The following is a 15,166-nucleotide window of genomic DNA, read 5'->3' as shown; positions in this document are numbered from 1 at the left end:
CTGAAGACACTTGTGAATGTATTGGCTGAACAGGCTGATCCTCACATAGGAGGATTCTGCTTAGTTTATAGCCCAGCTGCCCAAGGGCATAGAATGAGTCCTTCTGCCCATGGTCATCAAACCAATCTCAGCGAGCACTGAGCCCTCAGGCTGACTATAACTAATTCAGCCATTAGGCAAAGATCTCCAAAGATACCATGTTTTCAGAGCTGATGAAAATGGCTTGGGATAAACAAGACCCCTTGTTTGTTCCCTCACTGGGAGAAAAGTTGTATGTTGTGTTCAAGCATTCTTTGGCACTGGAGTGTGATAAATGCAGAATAAGATGGGTTTCATGAGTTGTGATGCTCAGTGGGAAACAGATTTAGGTCAGTCTGGAATCGTAAAGTTAACATAAACAAATGAAAAGCAACAGCAGAGACTGTTCTTGAGAGACTGTGTTGAGAGAAGCTGGACACTTTTCATATTAAAAGATTATATTTGAAGCAGCCCCTCAGTTGGGCAACAGTACTGGTCAAGGTCTGCCACAGCCCCAGCAAACTGGAACACCCAGGTCCCAGCTAAACATCCTAACCACTGATTTGTAGGTAGTCTGTAAACTCTCCTGCTCCATAGTGCATTTTGGGTTTGTGAATTAAACCAGAAGATCTTTTTCATCACAAAGATTTCCCCACTTCTGAAGCATTGCCAAATCAGCACTTAAACACGTTCTACAATATATGCTGCCAGCTCATGACACTCACAGTTGCTTCCCCGAAGTGCTCATTTTGTTTTGACTTCCTTTTATCTGCGCAGGTTTCTGCCAGTGAATCAGTCTGCTAGTGGAGACGGAGCAGGGACAGTGGCAGAAGATACAAGCAAGGCAGTCAAAGCAGAGGTAAGTTGCTTGTACATATGTGTTCATGGTCTCTTTCTCTGTTGCCTGTCTCCACAAAGATGTGCTCTTGGTTTTATGCAGTTCATTGTAAAAATAGACAGTGTTTTGCCTCTCTGATCTGTAAGCCTACTGCTATGCACAGAGGTGCTTCTTTGCTCAAGTTACAAGACAAATAAGTTTGATGTGCACAAAAGGAAGAAAAAGAGCAACTATTTAATTTTTCTCTACTTGTTTTCTTCAGTCTGAGAACAAGGGAATGAATGTCCCAGAATTGCAACAGTGTGTGTAATCTGGACCTCCCATTCCTGCCGTGTAATGCACATGCATGTTTTGTTAGTGAGTAAGGCAGCAAATTCTCATATATGTTTAGTCACAGTTGCTTTTCTGGTTGGTGTGTGGTTGCCTTACAGCTTCTGTGAAATAAATTTTAGACTGCTTAAGGCACAAGGGTAGAAGGATGAATTTCGGAATGGCTTTCATCTTAGTATCACTAAATCTTATAAGTACCTAAAGAACTTTCAAGGGCATTTCTTTCTCTGAGCATTTTTCCGTCAAAACATGTTCTTTTATAACAGTTTGGTTTCACTAAATCTTATAAGTACCTAAAGAACTTTCAAGAGCATTTCTCTCTCTGAGCATTTTTCCATCTAAGCATGTTCTTTTATGACAGTTTACCATGCCCAGTAGTTACTTAGTTATTTCACCTCACTAGGTGGAAACAGCTGCTCACATCTCCTGTCTATATTCCTAAAACTTAAGAGACTAGTGGCCTGCCAAGATTGATAGTACTCAGCCTGCTCTATCTCGTTTAAAAGGTGAATACCTGGAAGTCCATGAGCCATGCCAGCTAAGCCAGGTGATGACAGAGTGCATTGAGGAAAGTTTGCCCTAACAAGAGGAATAATTTAGCCTCTGCATTGCCACAGCTAATCTTGGTAGTGATTTGGAAACAAGCTGAGCGGAACTTTTTCTTCCCAAATGAGATTCCCTGTGCAAGGAGAGAGAGGTATATTTTACTCCCACTAGAACAGAACAAAACAGCAGAAAGCAAAACAGTGTTGCACTGCCTGAGTATGTAGTTGTGAGGCTTCCTGTTTTGACAACAGAAATTAAGAAGTATTTGTTATACAAAGGGAATCAGATGAATGTGTTTTGATGCCAAGTTTAAAGTTTTGGGTGTTTCCAAATGCTGCCTCATTTCAACTGTTTGATGACTCATGAGATTTAACTTCTTCAAATTTGTTCAGTCAATTTTAAAGGTTAAATTGAATATCACAAAAAGCCAAAACATATTTTCCTATAAGGATGTTTAGAGACTAAAAAAATCTCTTGGTTACCCCCCTCTCATTCCCACAAATCCTGTTCATATTCTCCATTACTTGACAGGGAATAGTTTCTTATTTTCTCTTGATCTTGATATTGAACATTTCCAAGTACAAATACACTTCATAGAGCACCATAATCTCATCATAGCAGATGACTTATGCTAGAAGCAGACTCAATAAACATGTGGCTGCATGAGAACCTCTGTTCTTCATTAAGAATTACATTCTCCATCTCTAATGCCTGGTTTAAGAAAGACTTGTCTCCTGGGTCTGCTTAACTTCCTAATGAAAACTGTACAGCAGACACATGTCCTACAAAATTCGCTCACAAACCATGCATGCTGTAGCTACTTTGAAGCTACATGGACACTGAAAAGTTGACTAGATCACTCTTGCTGACTGCTCAGCTGATTGCCGGACATACAACAGCTGCCTTCAGCCTGCCTCCCCTCAGGCAAGGCTAAACCCTGTTGAACAGTCCTTCCCTGACAAACAGTCCTCAGGAGCTCTTGTGAACCCCATTACTTTACAGGCTTGTATCTCAGTGCTGAACTTGGCAGATATTTGACAATTATATCAAAAGTTAATTATGGGATGGACAGAAAGGTGAACTAACATAAACACACCATGGTCATAGAAGCATGTCCTCTTCTTCTGAGGAAACTAAGCTCACAAGAGCATTAATGTCCCCAGTCATTACTGGTGAGGCAATCTTACAAGACAGCTTGATGAGTTGAAGCCTTACACTGCATTACGTGTACCTTTTGTCCCATGGATTCTATTGTTGAACATTTGGGTCTCCTGCCTGATCTTTATGGTCTTTATACACATGCAGAATGGCTGCTACTTTTCCCTTCACAGCCCTCATTCTCCCTCACACATTCAAGCACAGCATACAACAAAAATCAGATGTATAAGGGCTTTTCCAGAATGTGTGAGCACAGTACTGAGCTTCATACATTAATCTTTTTGTACAGTTTTTTAGAAAGAATAATCCCATCCCCAAATCCCATCCCCTCCAGCTGTCTTGTAGGCAAGGAGCACTGAAGTTGTGAGCACTTCTCTTGCTCTCCAAACAATTTTAGCCCATAATCCCACACTAAGTAACTTTCTGGGTCACAGAATCTGTTCTTCCCTTTCCTAGGTTGTATTCAAGTCAAAATTTTCATGTCGAAAAAAAGGTCTGGGAAGGTCACAGAGAGCAGTGTTCCTGCTCTCATGGACCTGGATTCTGGAAAATAAAGACTAAAGCCTGGAAGCAATATCTCCTACTCCTACTGTACGTGGAGTGGACATAAACTTGTACTAGGTCAACTGCACTCTGCAATTTCTATTCAGAAAAGCTAATCTGGCACCATCAGTCAACCCAGGAAAGGGCAAGATCTCACCTCCCCATGACCAATACAAGATTTGCACTGTGGATAACCATTTCTAAGACAGAAAGGAGACAGGCCCTTGGCAACACAAAAGCAGTCTCGGGATCCACTGCTCACTGCTCAGACTGCTTGGCTGGTGGCTGAGAGGTAAGGCTGACTGGGAACTGACTCATGGGAATTGTGGGGAGCCACACATGGCCACCTTGTTTGCTTCATATTCTCAGAGGAACTAATTTCAAGCAGGACTTGAACCCGGTCTTGGGCACATCATCCTGTGATGAAAGCACAAGCTGGCACTGAACCGGTGCAAGTATGTTCCCCTAAGCCAGGTACATCTCTTCACAGAGTCCTTGAATCACTTCTGGCCCCTTCATGAGCCTCATTATCTGATCCCTCACTCCAGCATGCCACTGACAGCCCTAGGAATGGCATTTGATCACAGAAGAGGAGAGGGCAGGTTTAAAGAGAGCCCATCCTGATTCTCTCTCACCTCATTCCTGAGGAGACAGGAATCAAACAATACTTTCTTCTCCGTTCACCTCTTCTGCTGGTAGAAGAGTGGAGAGAGATAAAGGCAGGCAAGCTGGGTGATAGTCATCTGAGGTGTTCATGCTTCTTTGTCAAGCTTCTCCTAGACTCATACCAAGAGCTGGCCTTGCCTATTGACCACAGTTCTCTAGGAATCTACAGAGTGCTCAGCCATATTCTTGCATCGTATCCCCAAGTGTTTTATTCTCCTGTTCTGCAACCCTACCTGTTAAACAGGGTGAACTGTACACAGCCCCTTCTCACGCTGATACTTATTCTGCCCTTTGGGAAACAGACCTTGGGCAACCTTCAGTAGACTTCTCACCTGGGTCTTCTAGTGGAATTCCACACCACTCCCTTCCTAACAGACACACCCCTGCATGTGCTCTTTCACACAGCCCCAAGATGTGGTGCCTCCTCCTACTGCTCTGCTCCCAGGAAATTGCCTTTTCAGCAGGATTCACAGCACCCTCCATTCTGAGTGCAGACACAAGCCCGTGCAAGAAGACTCGCAACCCTGAATGCTTTATGAATGTTGTAAGTTGGATCACCTTCTCTCCCTTTCTTTCTAAAGCTTCTCTCCCAGTACCATTACCACTGTTCCATAACTAACAGTCCTTGTCAGGAAGCTAAGAAGGGCTCCTTTTGCATTTCCCATTTTCTTAATCTGCTGTTTCCAAAACCGCTGCCTTAGAGTCACCATCAAAATGAGGGCTGGCTCTGAACATGCCAGGGACATATTGCACGAGGGCAGACACATAGCGCTGTGTCACAGTGCACAGCCAGAGAATGCTGGCTGCTACTTTTGGCTCCAAGGCTAGGCAACTCCCTAGCTTTTTCAACACATGTTGGTATTTTGGGCTACCGCACAAAGGGAGGAGTGCGAACCTGGCAAGAGGACAAAGAGCCCTCCAGCAACAGCCTGGAAGAAACCTTTAGTCTCCTATCTGAACAGTCTGGGCTGCCACAGAGAAGAATTCCTTTGCAATGGAGGGAAAGGCTGGTTTCTAATCTCAAGTGAAGCAAAGGTCTGCCCTTCCGTAAGAACCTGTTTGCTCAGAGGTAGGAGAAGTTGAACCTCTCCTTCAAACAGCAGATTCTCACAACACGAACTAATCCAAGATGGCTTGCCCTGAATCACCAAAGATTTCCTCAGAGTACATGCAAAATTAGGTGTAGGTGGTCTTATGAGTTCCTTTGACGAGGTCTCCGCCCTTGTTTGCCTTGCCTGCATGGCTTGCCTAACCACACTTTGGCAAGAAAGGATTCATTATGGACCTCCCCACAGCTTTTAGCATTGTCTTATGCAGATAGGGCGGCATATTTAATCTGTAGAAAGGTACGATCTATATCAGCCTTGCAAAGCATGACAAATTGTCTCCCAAAAGGTTAGTCACTGAGTACAGTTCTGCTTTGTCCCATAATAGGGAGCCAAAAACCAAACGACTACGATCTAAGCAGGTCTGGAGGGAACTCTGCTGTGTCTTTTTACAAGACCTGTAATATTTATTGTCAACCAAGGTCCTTGTGGCCAGGGGCCTTGCCCTACCATCACAGTACATCTCACATCCACACTGTTCATTTTGGTTACCTTCCAGAACAGGACAACTTGCGTGTTAACAAACTCTCCTTTGGCTTTCTGCAGAGTGAAATTATCAGATATCATGGGTACCCCAGTGAGGAATATGAAGTTACAACAGAGGATGGATACATTCTTGCTGTTTTCAGAATTCCTGCTGGGAGGAACAGTCGAAATACAGGTGTGACAGAGTTATAGGACATAAAGAAGGTCTGAAACCCAACTCTTACTTGGGTGCCCTCCCCTTGGCACATGCAATGACATGTACCACACCTTTCCATCTCCACAACAGCATCTCATCAGAAATGTAGTTTGAATACTGAATCCATCTGAAGTCTGCACATTCACTGTCTCTGCCCTTATTTTAGACTTTTCTAATAATTTTGTCGTATCCCAGTTTGGGGTTTTTTTGCTCAAATGAGCTGTGGGGATGGATTGGTAAACTGGATTTGGGAAGGTTTTGTATTAACACACTAAGTAATAAACATATAAAATAGAAGCCTGATAACAAAGCCTCTGAGGTTAGGCATACAAATATTCATTCCTGGGCTTCTGAAGGACAGAGATATTCTTGAGGAAGGAGGTAAGAAATCATGTCATTGGTGAAAAGCAAGTGCATTGCATCAGTAGTTTCATCACATTTTCTGAATGGAATAAAAATGTCTAGCTGAAATTTGAAGCATCCTGGGTACCGCTACTTTGTTTAGTACTCCTCGTTAGAATTATAGAATTATTTATTTCAGATGCCTTCTCCTAATTGGATCTCTTCCTTTGGAGACCATTTGGACCAGCCTGACTCTCAAAGTAAGGCTAACCAAGGTTAGATGAAGGGCCTCTCAGCCCTGCTCACTTTGTTACCTAAGGGTGGATATGCTTCTTTGGATGAATTTTTCTTTGTCTTCAGTACCCTATTACGCCTTCAGCAGTTTTCAGCTTTGGGTAGATGATTTCAGTATAGGCCCTGTAAGTTGGCTTTCCAGTGCTAGAAGAGGTGAGGACAGGCCTCCTCAGTAAATTCTTTATTTGCCAGACCTGTCATAAAGTGGCTATGAAATGTCATAAAAAGGTTCCTGCTTGCATGGAACAAACCTCCAGGTTTCTCAGAACAATATATAAGTATAGTTCTCCTGGGAGCTTCTTGAAGACGGAAACCTCTCACAAGCTGAACTCTGCACTTCAATGTTAATTACTGCTCCAATATAGGAATATTTTAATCTTTTTCAGGGCAAAGGCCTGTAGTCTTCCTACAGCATGCTTTTCTAGGAGACGCTACTCACTGGATTTCTAACCTGCACAACGACAGCTTGGGCTTCATCCTCGCAGATGCTGGCTGTGATGTGTGGTTGGGAAACACCCGAGGGAACACTTGGTCTTTAAAACACAGGACCCTTAATCCCAGCCAGAAAGAATTCTGGAAGTTCAGGTACTCTGTAGAGAGAGAATTACTCAACATAGAAACTCCAAGGGGACTAGATGGCTTCAGCCTTATGGCTTTTACCTAAACCAGCATCATAACAGGATCTACACCAACCAAGGAGAGTAAAGAACCAGATGAAGAAGGATGCTCATAGCTACTCAGAGTTGGGAGAATTGGCTGGGAATTTCAGACACTGGGAAATTAAATATCATGCTGAGGAAAAGGGAGTACTGTGAGAGGGAGAGCAAGAACCTCAGCTAGAACAGGCTGAGCAGCCTTGTCTAGAGATCTCTAATCTCTCACAGTTGAATTCAACCGAGAAAGAAATGTGTTTTGTAAGCCATGCTGGTGAAAGCATTGATTAAATTCAGTTCCCCAAGGGCTGCACCTGTCAGGCAAAACTGGTATCTCCTCCACAGAGAGCCCAAGGCATCGGCAGCCTGGCTGTACAGCTGTGTCCCTCTGCCCACTTCCCCAAATCAAGCAGACACAACCTGTAACCTCATCCTTCAATGGGTCCTGCTGCGTGCAAGGAACAAAACTGACATTCAGTAACTCACACTGTGATGGCTGAATTATCTGCATGCTTTTTGTGTTTCTCCCTTTAGCTTTGATGAAATGGGTAAATATGATATTCCAGCAGAGCTGTACTTCATCATGAATAAAACTGGACAGAAGGATGTGTATTATATTGGTCACTCTGAAGGCACAACTGCAGGTAATGTTAGGACACTTATTCACAATGATTCATGTTCTTATCTGATCAGTAGGTGGGTCTCCCCATTGATTCTGTTGTTTTTCTTGTTCATAGAGAGCTAGAAAAACATAGAGGGTTTTCTGGGTTCAGATTTGGAAAATATGCAAAACTTTTCTAAAAACAGTTTTGGTCACCGTTAATAAGCAAATAAACCTAATAGCAGATGGAAATATAGTTTAACTTTGTAAATAATTAGAGACATAGAAGTGAACATTTACTGGGTACTTCAGGTACTGTCATTGGCTGTTTTTCTCAGCAATAGGAATTTTCATTAAGTTCTTTGTTTGTATTAAGACATACAACTAGAATCATAGAATCATAGAATATCCTGAGTTGGAAGGGACCCACAAAGGTCATCAAAGCCCAGCTCATGGCTCGGCACAGGTCAGCCCCAAGAATCACACCATGTGCCTGAGAGCATTGTCCAAATTCTTCTCTTCTTGAACTCTGGCAGGATTGGTGCTGTGACCACTTCCTTTGGGAGCCTGTTCCTTGTGAACAGGATGGAAAAACTAAAAAGATAAAACAGCACATATAATACATAATTTAAATTAACAGAAGACAAGGAAAAATAACCTCAACATTACTAAGTCATTTGACTTAATGTCAATCCTACAATTTAAAGTGTAGTTGATGAGTGGCTATAACTGGCCACATTACTGTTTAAAAGCATAGTGCTAGAGACTGAAAATTAGGAAAGAAAAAATATTATTGACTTCTTTTCTCTTAGGCCCAACCTTTAGCATTAATTTATTTCATGGCCTCTGAATGCACCTAACTTTCTTCTAGCATCAGTTGAAAGCTCTTGATATTTATGGTTTATATGTAAGATCCATGAACAGATATTGATCAGAAATGAATAACTGCCAGTTCGTTAGTGTAAACAACCCAGAAAAAAAAGACAAGGAAGAGTGGGAAAATCATAATATTATCACAGCTCCAGATCTTACCTTCTTTGCCTCTCATAAGAGATTTAAAGACCCTCATGGCAAAACAAACTAACCATCTAGGCATTCTTCAACTACTGATGATGCAAACAATCAGTTGAAAACACTCAAACCTCCCAGTATTCAGCTGATTATTGTACAATTTCTTCATGAAAGCATAAACAGATAATATATATATATTATATATATAATATAATAAACTATAATCTGAAAATCTCATTTTTTTATGAGTGTTTCTTGAACTTTAGAGGGAATTAATGTTATCATGAAAACCTCATTGACATGTTGCTACAAAAATTGTTCTGATGAAGGCAATGCCCAGACATGCTCTAAACCTCAGAACGAACTTTGCCTCCCAAATAAATTTAGTTTCAGGACTTATCTTCAACACTTGCCGTAAGCAAAACATGCAGCACAGACACACATGAACAACAGACAGCAAATCTGGTATCAGTACCTACTGTTTATGTATTTAATTTATCTGTGGAAGGTATCTTCACTAACTCAGTCTGTCTCTTCTCTGTTTGCAGGCTTCATAGCATTTTCTACATACCCTGAGCTGGCCCAACGGGTGAAAGTGTTCTTTGCTCTGGGTCCAGTAACTGCATGCCCACATGCTACAAGCATTCTGGTTAGGATAACAAATCTTCCTGAACCACTGCTCAGGGTATGTCATTTTTCCTTCTAAGGGGCCCAATTCCTTACTAACCTTCACAAGGTTCACTCAGCCTGAGATGAAGTGTTCCCAAACAAGTGACCTGCTGACACTGAGCTTGGGATGAATTGAGTGCTCTTGAAAAATCTGTTCCCAAACTCCATGGGGAAAACAGTCAGGATACAGAGCTTTCAGCAGCAGATCCCTGTGAAGCAGGAGACTAGTGAAACTCTATCTTCTTGTAGAACTCTTGCAGTTTAACTAATATTTTGCTGGCCTCATGCAGGAGGAACTAAATCAGTGCAATAGCAGCCATGGCAGTCTCTGGGACTTCAAAAATGATTAGGCATTGAGGTCATTACACTAGAAATAGAAGGATGGCTTCCTCCAGGATTGATTATAATAATATGAAAAAGGAAGAATAAATGATGCACTGTGCGGAAGAGTGTGTTTTAAGGGGTACTGTGAGGGCAAGCTGTTTCAGCACTCTTTGAATACTGCTCTAGGATGCTAAGCTATTAGCTACAATTTCCTGCATAAAATGCTTCTGTAACAAGAAAAAAAAGTGTTGCACTTCTCCTTTCCTTCAGTTAATGTTCGGCTGCAAAGGAGCCTTTCACCAGATCGAATTTCTGAAAGGACCCGTGACACAGTTATGTACAAACCTGGATAAGTTTTGTGCCCATGTTCTCTGTTACATAGCTGGAGGCAGCATAAAAAATCTGAACACGGTAAGTATATCCAAGAACACCTATTCAAAGTAAAACTAAAGTTATTTTGGAAGTTTCGCTTGTACATTCTCTCCTTACCCAGTTACTGTCGTGCATGTAAACATACATAAACCACAACATAGTTCTCAGCAGACTGAGGGAATGCCAGGACATTGTGTGCTGTCAATAGCAGCAGCATGACTAGAGGCAGTGATAGATGGGACCAAAAACTAGGCACATTCCTATTCCAGAAAGAAAGGACTGACTTCAGACTACAGCTATATTGTATATGTTAATAGATGTACTCTCTCTGGGGGCTAAGCCAAACAGAATTGGTCACACAGATGTACTTTAAAAAGAGACAGTTAATGATGGAGTCAGATTTATTCTTGGCAATACAGTTGCCAGTTTCTTCCCTTGACATGTGGACGCTGGGGTCCTCTGAACACTGGAATAGCTAAAAGTCAGGAAAAAGCCCCTTTTTAATTCCCACTTTTAAGACTACTTGCACCAAAACTTGGTCCCAAAGAAGAACCGTAAGGGGCATTTTCCCATTTTGTTGACCTTAGAACTGGACTCAACAGCTCAATCTACAAGATGCAGAGCTACACAAAGTCCTTACGTTGTGCTGAGGAGTGCAGCACACCTACAGTGGGATTCACAAACACTAATTCATCAGTCAGAGGGGAAGGAGAGACAGAAGAGTTTTCTGTGTGCTTGCCAGCATATGGACATTGTGGTGTCAAGCCCCTTTACAGTGGCCAAAGTGCAGAAGCTGGCCTGTATAATGTTTATTACTGCAATATCTGTAATGACAGGGGGGCATTTTTTCCATCTATAACCACTTAAAAGCAGTTAGAATCAAAGGTTCAATGCAAAAGAAATTAAAGGCATCGCAGCCCTTTCGAATTGCAGAGCTAAACCATTAAGGATATTTCCTGATTTGTGTTAAGTCACTCATGTGGTCCTCAGGGCAAGATAACATGGCTGAGGAAGAATCTGGGGAGACGGAACTGGACCATCTCCCTAATAGAACTACAAAAAATACAAAGAGAAACAAAATGTATCAGTTTTGTAAGTTGGCTTCTTTAGGACTTGGAGTGAAGTGAAGAAAAACCCAAATCTTCATAAGACTTATAGATGCATGGGGGTCTGGTGTGAGATGGGAAGTCTACTTTGAAAGAGTTGGAAGGTTTTTCCCTAATTTTGCTGGGCACAGGATCCCACAGCAGTACTGTCTTCGTGGAATGTACTGCTTTCCTGGAGAGGGTATGCAGATACATACTCTTAACCAGCTATTCTGAAGTCTGCTTCTCTGTTTTCTGTCTGATATTTGAAGAATATCCCATTAATATGGGGATTTAATACAGCAGCAGGATGTTGTTCAGTTTCTTTGCATTTTTATTCTGTCACAACACTGGGTCTCTGTCTTTATAAAATTTCTGCTTTCTCCTCAGAGTCGAATAGACACATACGTAGGACATTCTCCAGCTGGAACATCAGTACAGAATATTATTCATTGGCAACAGGTATAACTGCGCACAGATGTATAAACAGTCTTACTACTGCTTTTTATGCAACCAACAGCCTACAAGGAAATCCAGAGATTATGGATCTGGAAAACTGAGCATCACACTTTCTCACCTGCTGCCATGAGCACCTGCACACTTAATGTAGTCTAGAATGTAGATTTGCTCTTGAAGACACCCTTGACAATGATTCCCAGCAGTCAGTCCCACAGGATACAACTAGCCAGGAAATGGAGAAAAACCACTGACAGCTAGCGACTTTACAGTCTATTTTGCCAGCCTCTAACAAAGTCAGGTAGATAAAAGCAAACACAGATACAGCAAGATCAAATAGCAGAGACAACACAGCAAGCAGATTTCTAGCACACACCCAGCTACTTAAATCCTTGAAGCAAAGGTTTTCTAAATTGAGAGACCCTGGCTTTCTTTCAGCCTCTATTACATACAACTACTCACAAATGAAATTACTTGTCATGTTCGTGCAAAAAATAAAATCACCAAAGCAAACAAAAAATTCCAGGTATATGTACTTAACCCTTCACTGATCAGTCCTGCAAGGCATATTACACTAGACTAGTAATAGCCCTGACACATTATAGACATTCAGGTTCTCTTTCCATGGGACAACTGAACACAACTCTGTATTATGAACAGAAACCCCAACCTTAGTTACCCAAGGTAGTAAAGCAAAATTTTAAGTAACAAAACATACCAAGGGTAGAAGATAAGGATCATGATAAAAAATTAGCAAGAGAAAAGGCAATGAAGCCACTTATCCTATGATCTACCCTCAATATCCAGGAAGCCTGCAACCAGAGAAAGGTGGGGGAGTAACTCACAGTCCGCTACCAGAGCCTTGACTTAAATCATAGGCACTCTGCTTCTTGGTCTCCTGTCACTTTCATCTTATCCGTTCTTTTAACAGCTAGCACATACAGACCAATTTCAAGCTTTCAACTATGGCTCTAAGGAAAACATGAAGAAATACAACCAGGTAAGGCAATATGTTTTCCTTGAGAACTCATTCTTGGGTCCTGGTAAAACTAAGAATAGAAAAATTCAAATTTTAGCACATGTGAATGCTACCAAGGCAAAGAGCCACACCCAAGTCCTGGGACTGGATGGGTACAGTGCTCTTCAATTCTCCCAAAATCTTAAGGATCTGCCCTTCAATTAAGGGAGGAAATGAATTTCACAGCTACAGTGATCTCTCCAATGGACTGACAATCATTTCACTTCTAACCAGCACATTTGACTTGCACTGTCCTGTGCTGTCTGCTAACCACAGACAGAAAGACTCCAGAGATATAATCAGTCCATTTCTATCTTGCCTACTGTCTCAGAAATTTTCTAGAGTGAAATTATAAATGGCCAAATTATTTCCTTGTCACTTAAGTTCCAAGTATGAAAACTAAAATGAACAGTTGCACTCCATGGCTCAACTAAACTTATAGATCTTCACACCCTGAATATCAGGAAAGAGAAAGAGAGATGTTTGCACAGAATCCTTCCCTAAACATAACTTTGATACAACAGCATTTACTCAGGCTTCTTCCCTTCTTACAGACTGCTCCTCCTGTGTACAAGATAGAGGAGATAACCATACCAATTGCTGTTTGGAGTGGAGGAGAGGACACATTTGCAGATCCAAAAGACACGGCAAGGCTACTTCCTCAGATTAGTAATCTCATTTACCATGAGCACTTTCCTACATGGGGACATCTTGATTTCATCTGGGGCCTTGATGCAACTGAGAAAATGTATATGAAAATCATTGAACTAATAAAAAAATACTTTTGAAATTAATGAAAGCTGAAAACATGAATGTATTCGAGCATGTACTGCAGGGATCACTTAATTTGACCATCTTTTATTTCTATGAGACTGATTTGCCTAAGCCTACATTCTGTTGTTCTCTTGTATATCTTATGTACTCCATCAAGGCATTCCCATGCCCAATGTGTGTCTTCCTATGGAGACCTAAAAGTGTGATTTGATCATTTCTCTGTTGAAATGAGCACCTTTATTTACATTAAATTATTTATCCCCTTGACAGAGGACTTGGCTTTTTTTTTTCCCGTCCTCACAGAGATCTTCAAACACAAGAAACAGAGTAGACAATAGATGATTACCAAATATCAAGGAATCCAGCCTCAGAGAAACTCATAGAAGTATTCTGCTGCCCTCCATGCCTACAAAGCACCCCTGTGTCTGTTCACACACTCTAAACCCCTCAATTCTGAAGACCATGGATGGCAGCTGAGGAATAATGAAATGCAGACCCATCTGGCAAGGTGCACTCCAAGCAATACAGGTTCCACCCCATGAATTATTCTTGAAACTGGCAATGAAGCTGTTTCAAGCACTCTGAGATATCATCTTCAATTTTTAGACAGCTCTGTGTCTTGTCCATTCTTCCTTTAAGTAGATTCTAAAACATGGGAAAGCAGTCAGTTGTTTTTCCTTTCCAGCCATTAGCCCTAAGAGATGGCATCTTCATTATCCATGGAAGTGCCTCACATCTACTCACGTAGATCTGGCAGGTAAGAGCACCTGTCCCCAGATTACACATAAAGTGTTCATGATTCCAGGCTCAAACAAGGAGCTTGGAAAAAACAAGCTGCAGGGTTTTTCTGGCTGCAGACTCAAACTCAAACTGCCCAACCAAGACCCTTTGCAGTTGGAGTTGGCATCCAATAGAATAGTTACACTGAAAAATATCTGTCTTCTTCAACACAGGAAAAATACACTAGCTTGTCCCTGTACCTCGTGTAGCACCCATTAGCAATGCTAATCATGGCATCTATCTACTGCACTTCTGACAGCTTATGGGAAAAGGCCAAAATTGTCAACAAAAACAAAGATCCATTAGATCAAGAAGGCAAAATACAGCAGCCTTCCAAAGGAGATTCCCTTTTGTTGCTGCATTATTAAATCACAAAGCAGCGGGACACTTTAATACATTGCTTACAAATGCAGGTTTTCCTCTGCTTTTACCTATGCAAGATAAGATTCATGGATATATTATTATTATTGGTATTATCCCCTGCTCCATGCACCACTCTGAAAAGCATACTATCCTGTCCAGTCCCATGGGAAGGATACGTCTGGTTCTCATCAACAGCATTTCATTTATTGATTTTTTTTCTTTAGTACACTGTTTATATTGGAAAGGTAGTCAAGAGACCTGTTTCTCTACGATGCCAAACATATTTTCATTATTATTTCTTAATGCATTAAAGTGATCTGGGAATTTGCTTTCTTTATGGTCTCCAGCAAGCCATTGAATCTCTTTTTGCTGTGTCTTATATGAAAAAAAAAAAAGGGGGAGAAGATGATCCTACCCTTGTAGCAACATAGTAAGAATTAAGGTGTGTGAAACTTGTAGGAAGGATGGAAGGGAAAAGTGCTCAACTGAGAGACCTATTTTCCCAGTCACTCCCATTGTGGGAAGAGAAATACTAAG

The 15,166-nt window shown here is 41.5% G+C and overlaps 1 protein-coding gene across 2 annotated transcripts; it reads left to right on the top strand.

The window, feature by feature from the left end:
* Window positions 1–508: 508 nt before the first annotated feature.
* Window positions 509–13,752, top strand: LOC116790575 (lysosomal acid lipase/cholesteryl ester hydrolase-like). 2 transcript variants are annotated; one of them, XM_032695676.1, is made up of 11 exons: window positions 509–583; window positions 796–877; window positions 4,505–4,643; window positions 5,752–5,866; window positions 6,910–7,108; window positions 7,711–7,820; window positions 9,337–9,473; window positions 10,052–10,192; window positions 11,629–11,700; window positions 12,626–12,694; window positions 13,267–13,752. In XM_032695676.1, exons 3-11 carry the CDS (start codon window positions 4,512–4,514, stop codon window positions 13,498–13,500), a joined length of 1,209 nt encoding a protein of 402 aa, XP_032551567.1. In that variant the 5' UTR covers window positions 509–583; window positions 796–877; window positions 4,505–4,511; the 3' UTR covers window positions 13,501–13,752. The 2 variants fall into 2 exon arrangements, with proteins under 2 accessions (XP_032551567.1, XP_032551568.1); XM_032695677.1 differs by lacking the exons at window positions 509–583; window positions 796–877 and adding an exon at window positions 3,656–3,725 and having other exon boundaries at window positions 13,267–13,745.
* The last annotated feature ends 1,414 nt before the right edge of the window (window positions 13,753–15,166 follow it).

Source organism: Chiroxiphia lanceolata, chromosome 8 (assembly GCF_009829145.1).
Source record: "Chiroxiphia lanceolata isolate bChiLan1 chromosome 8, bChiLan1.pri, whole genome shotgun sequence".
NCBI lineage: Eukaryota > Metazoa > Chordata > Aves > Passeriformes > Pipridae > Chiroxiphia > Chiroxiphia lanceolata.
This window is presented reverse-complemented; position numbering and strand designations above follow the sequence as displayed.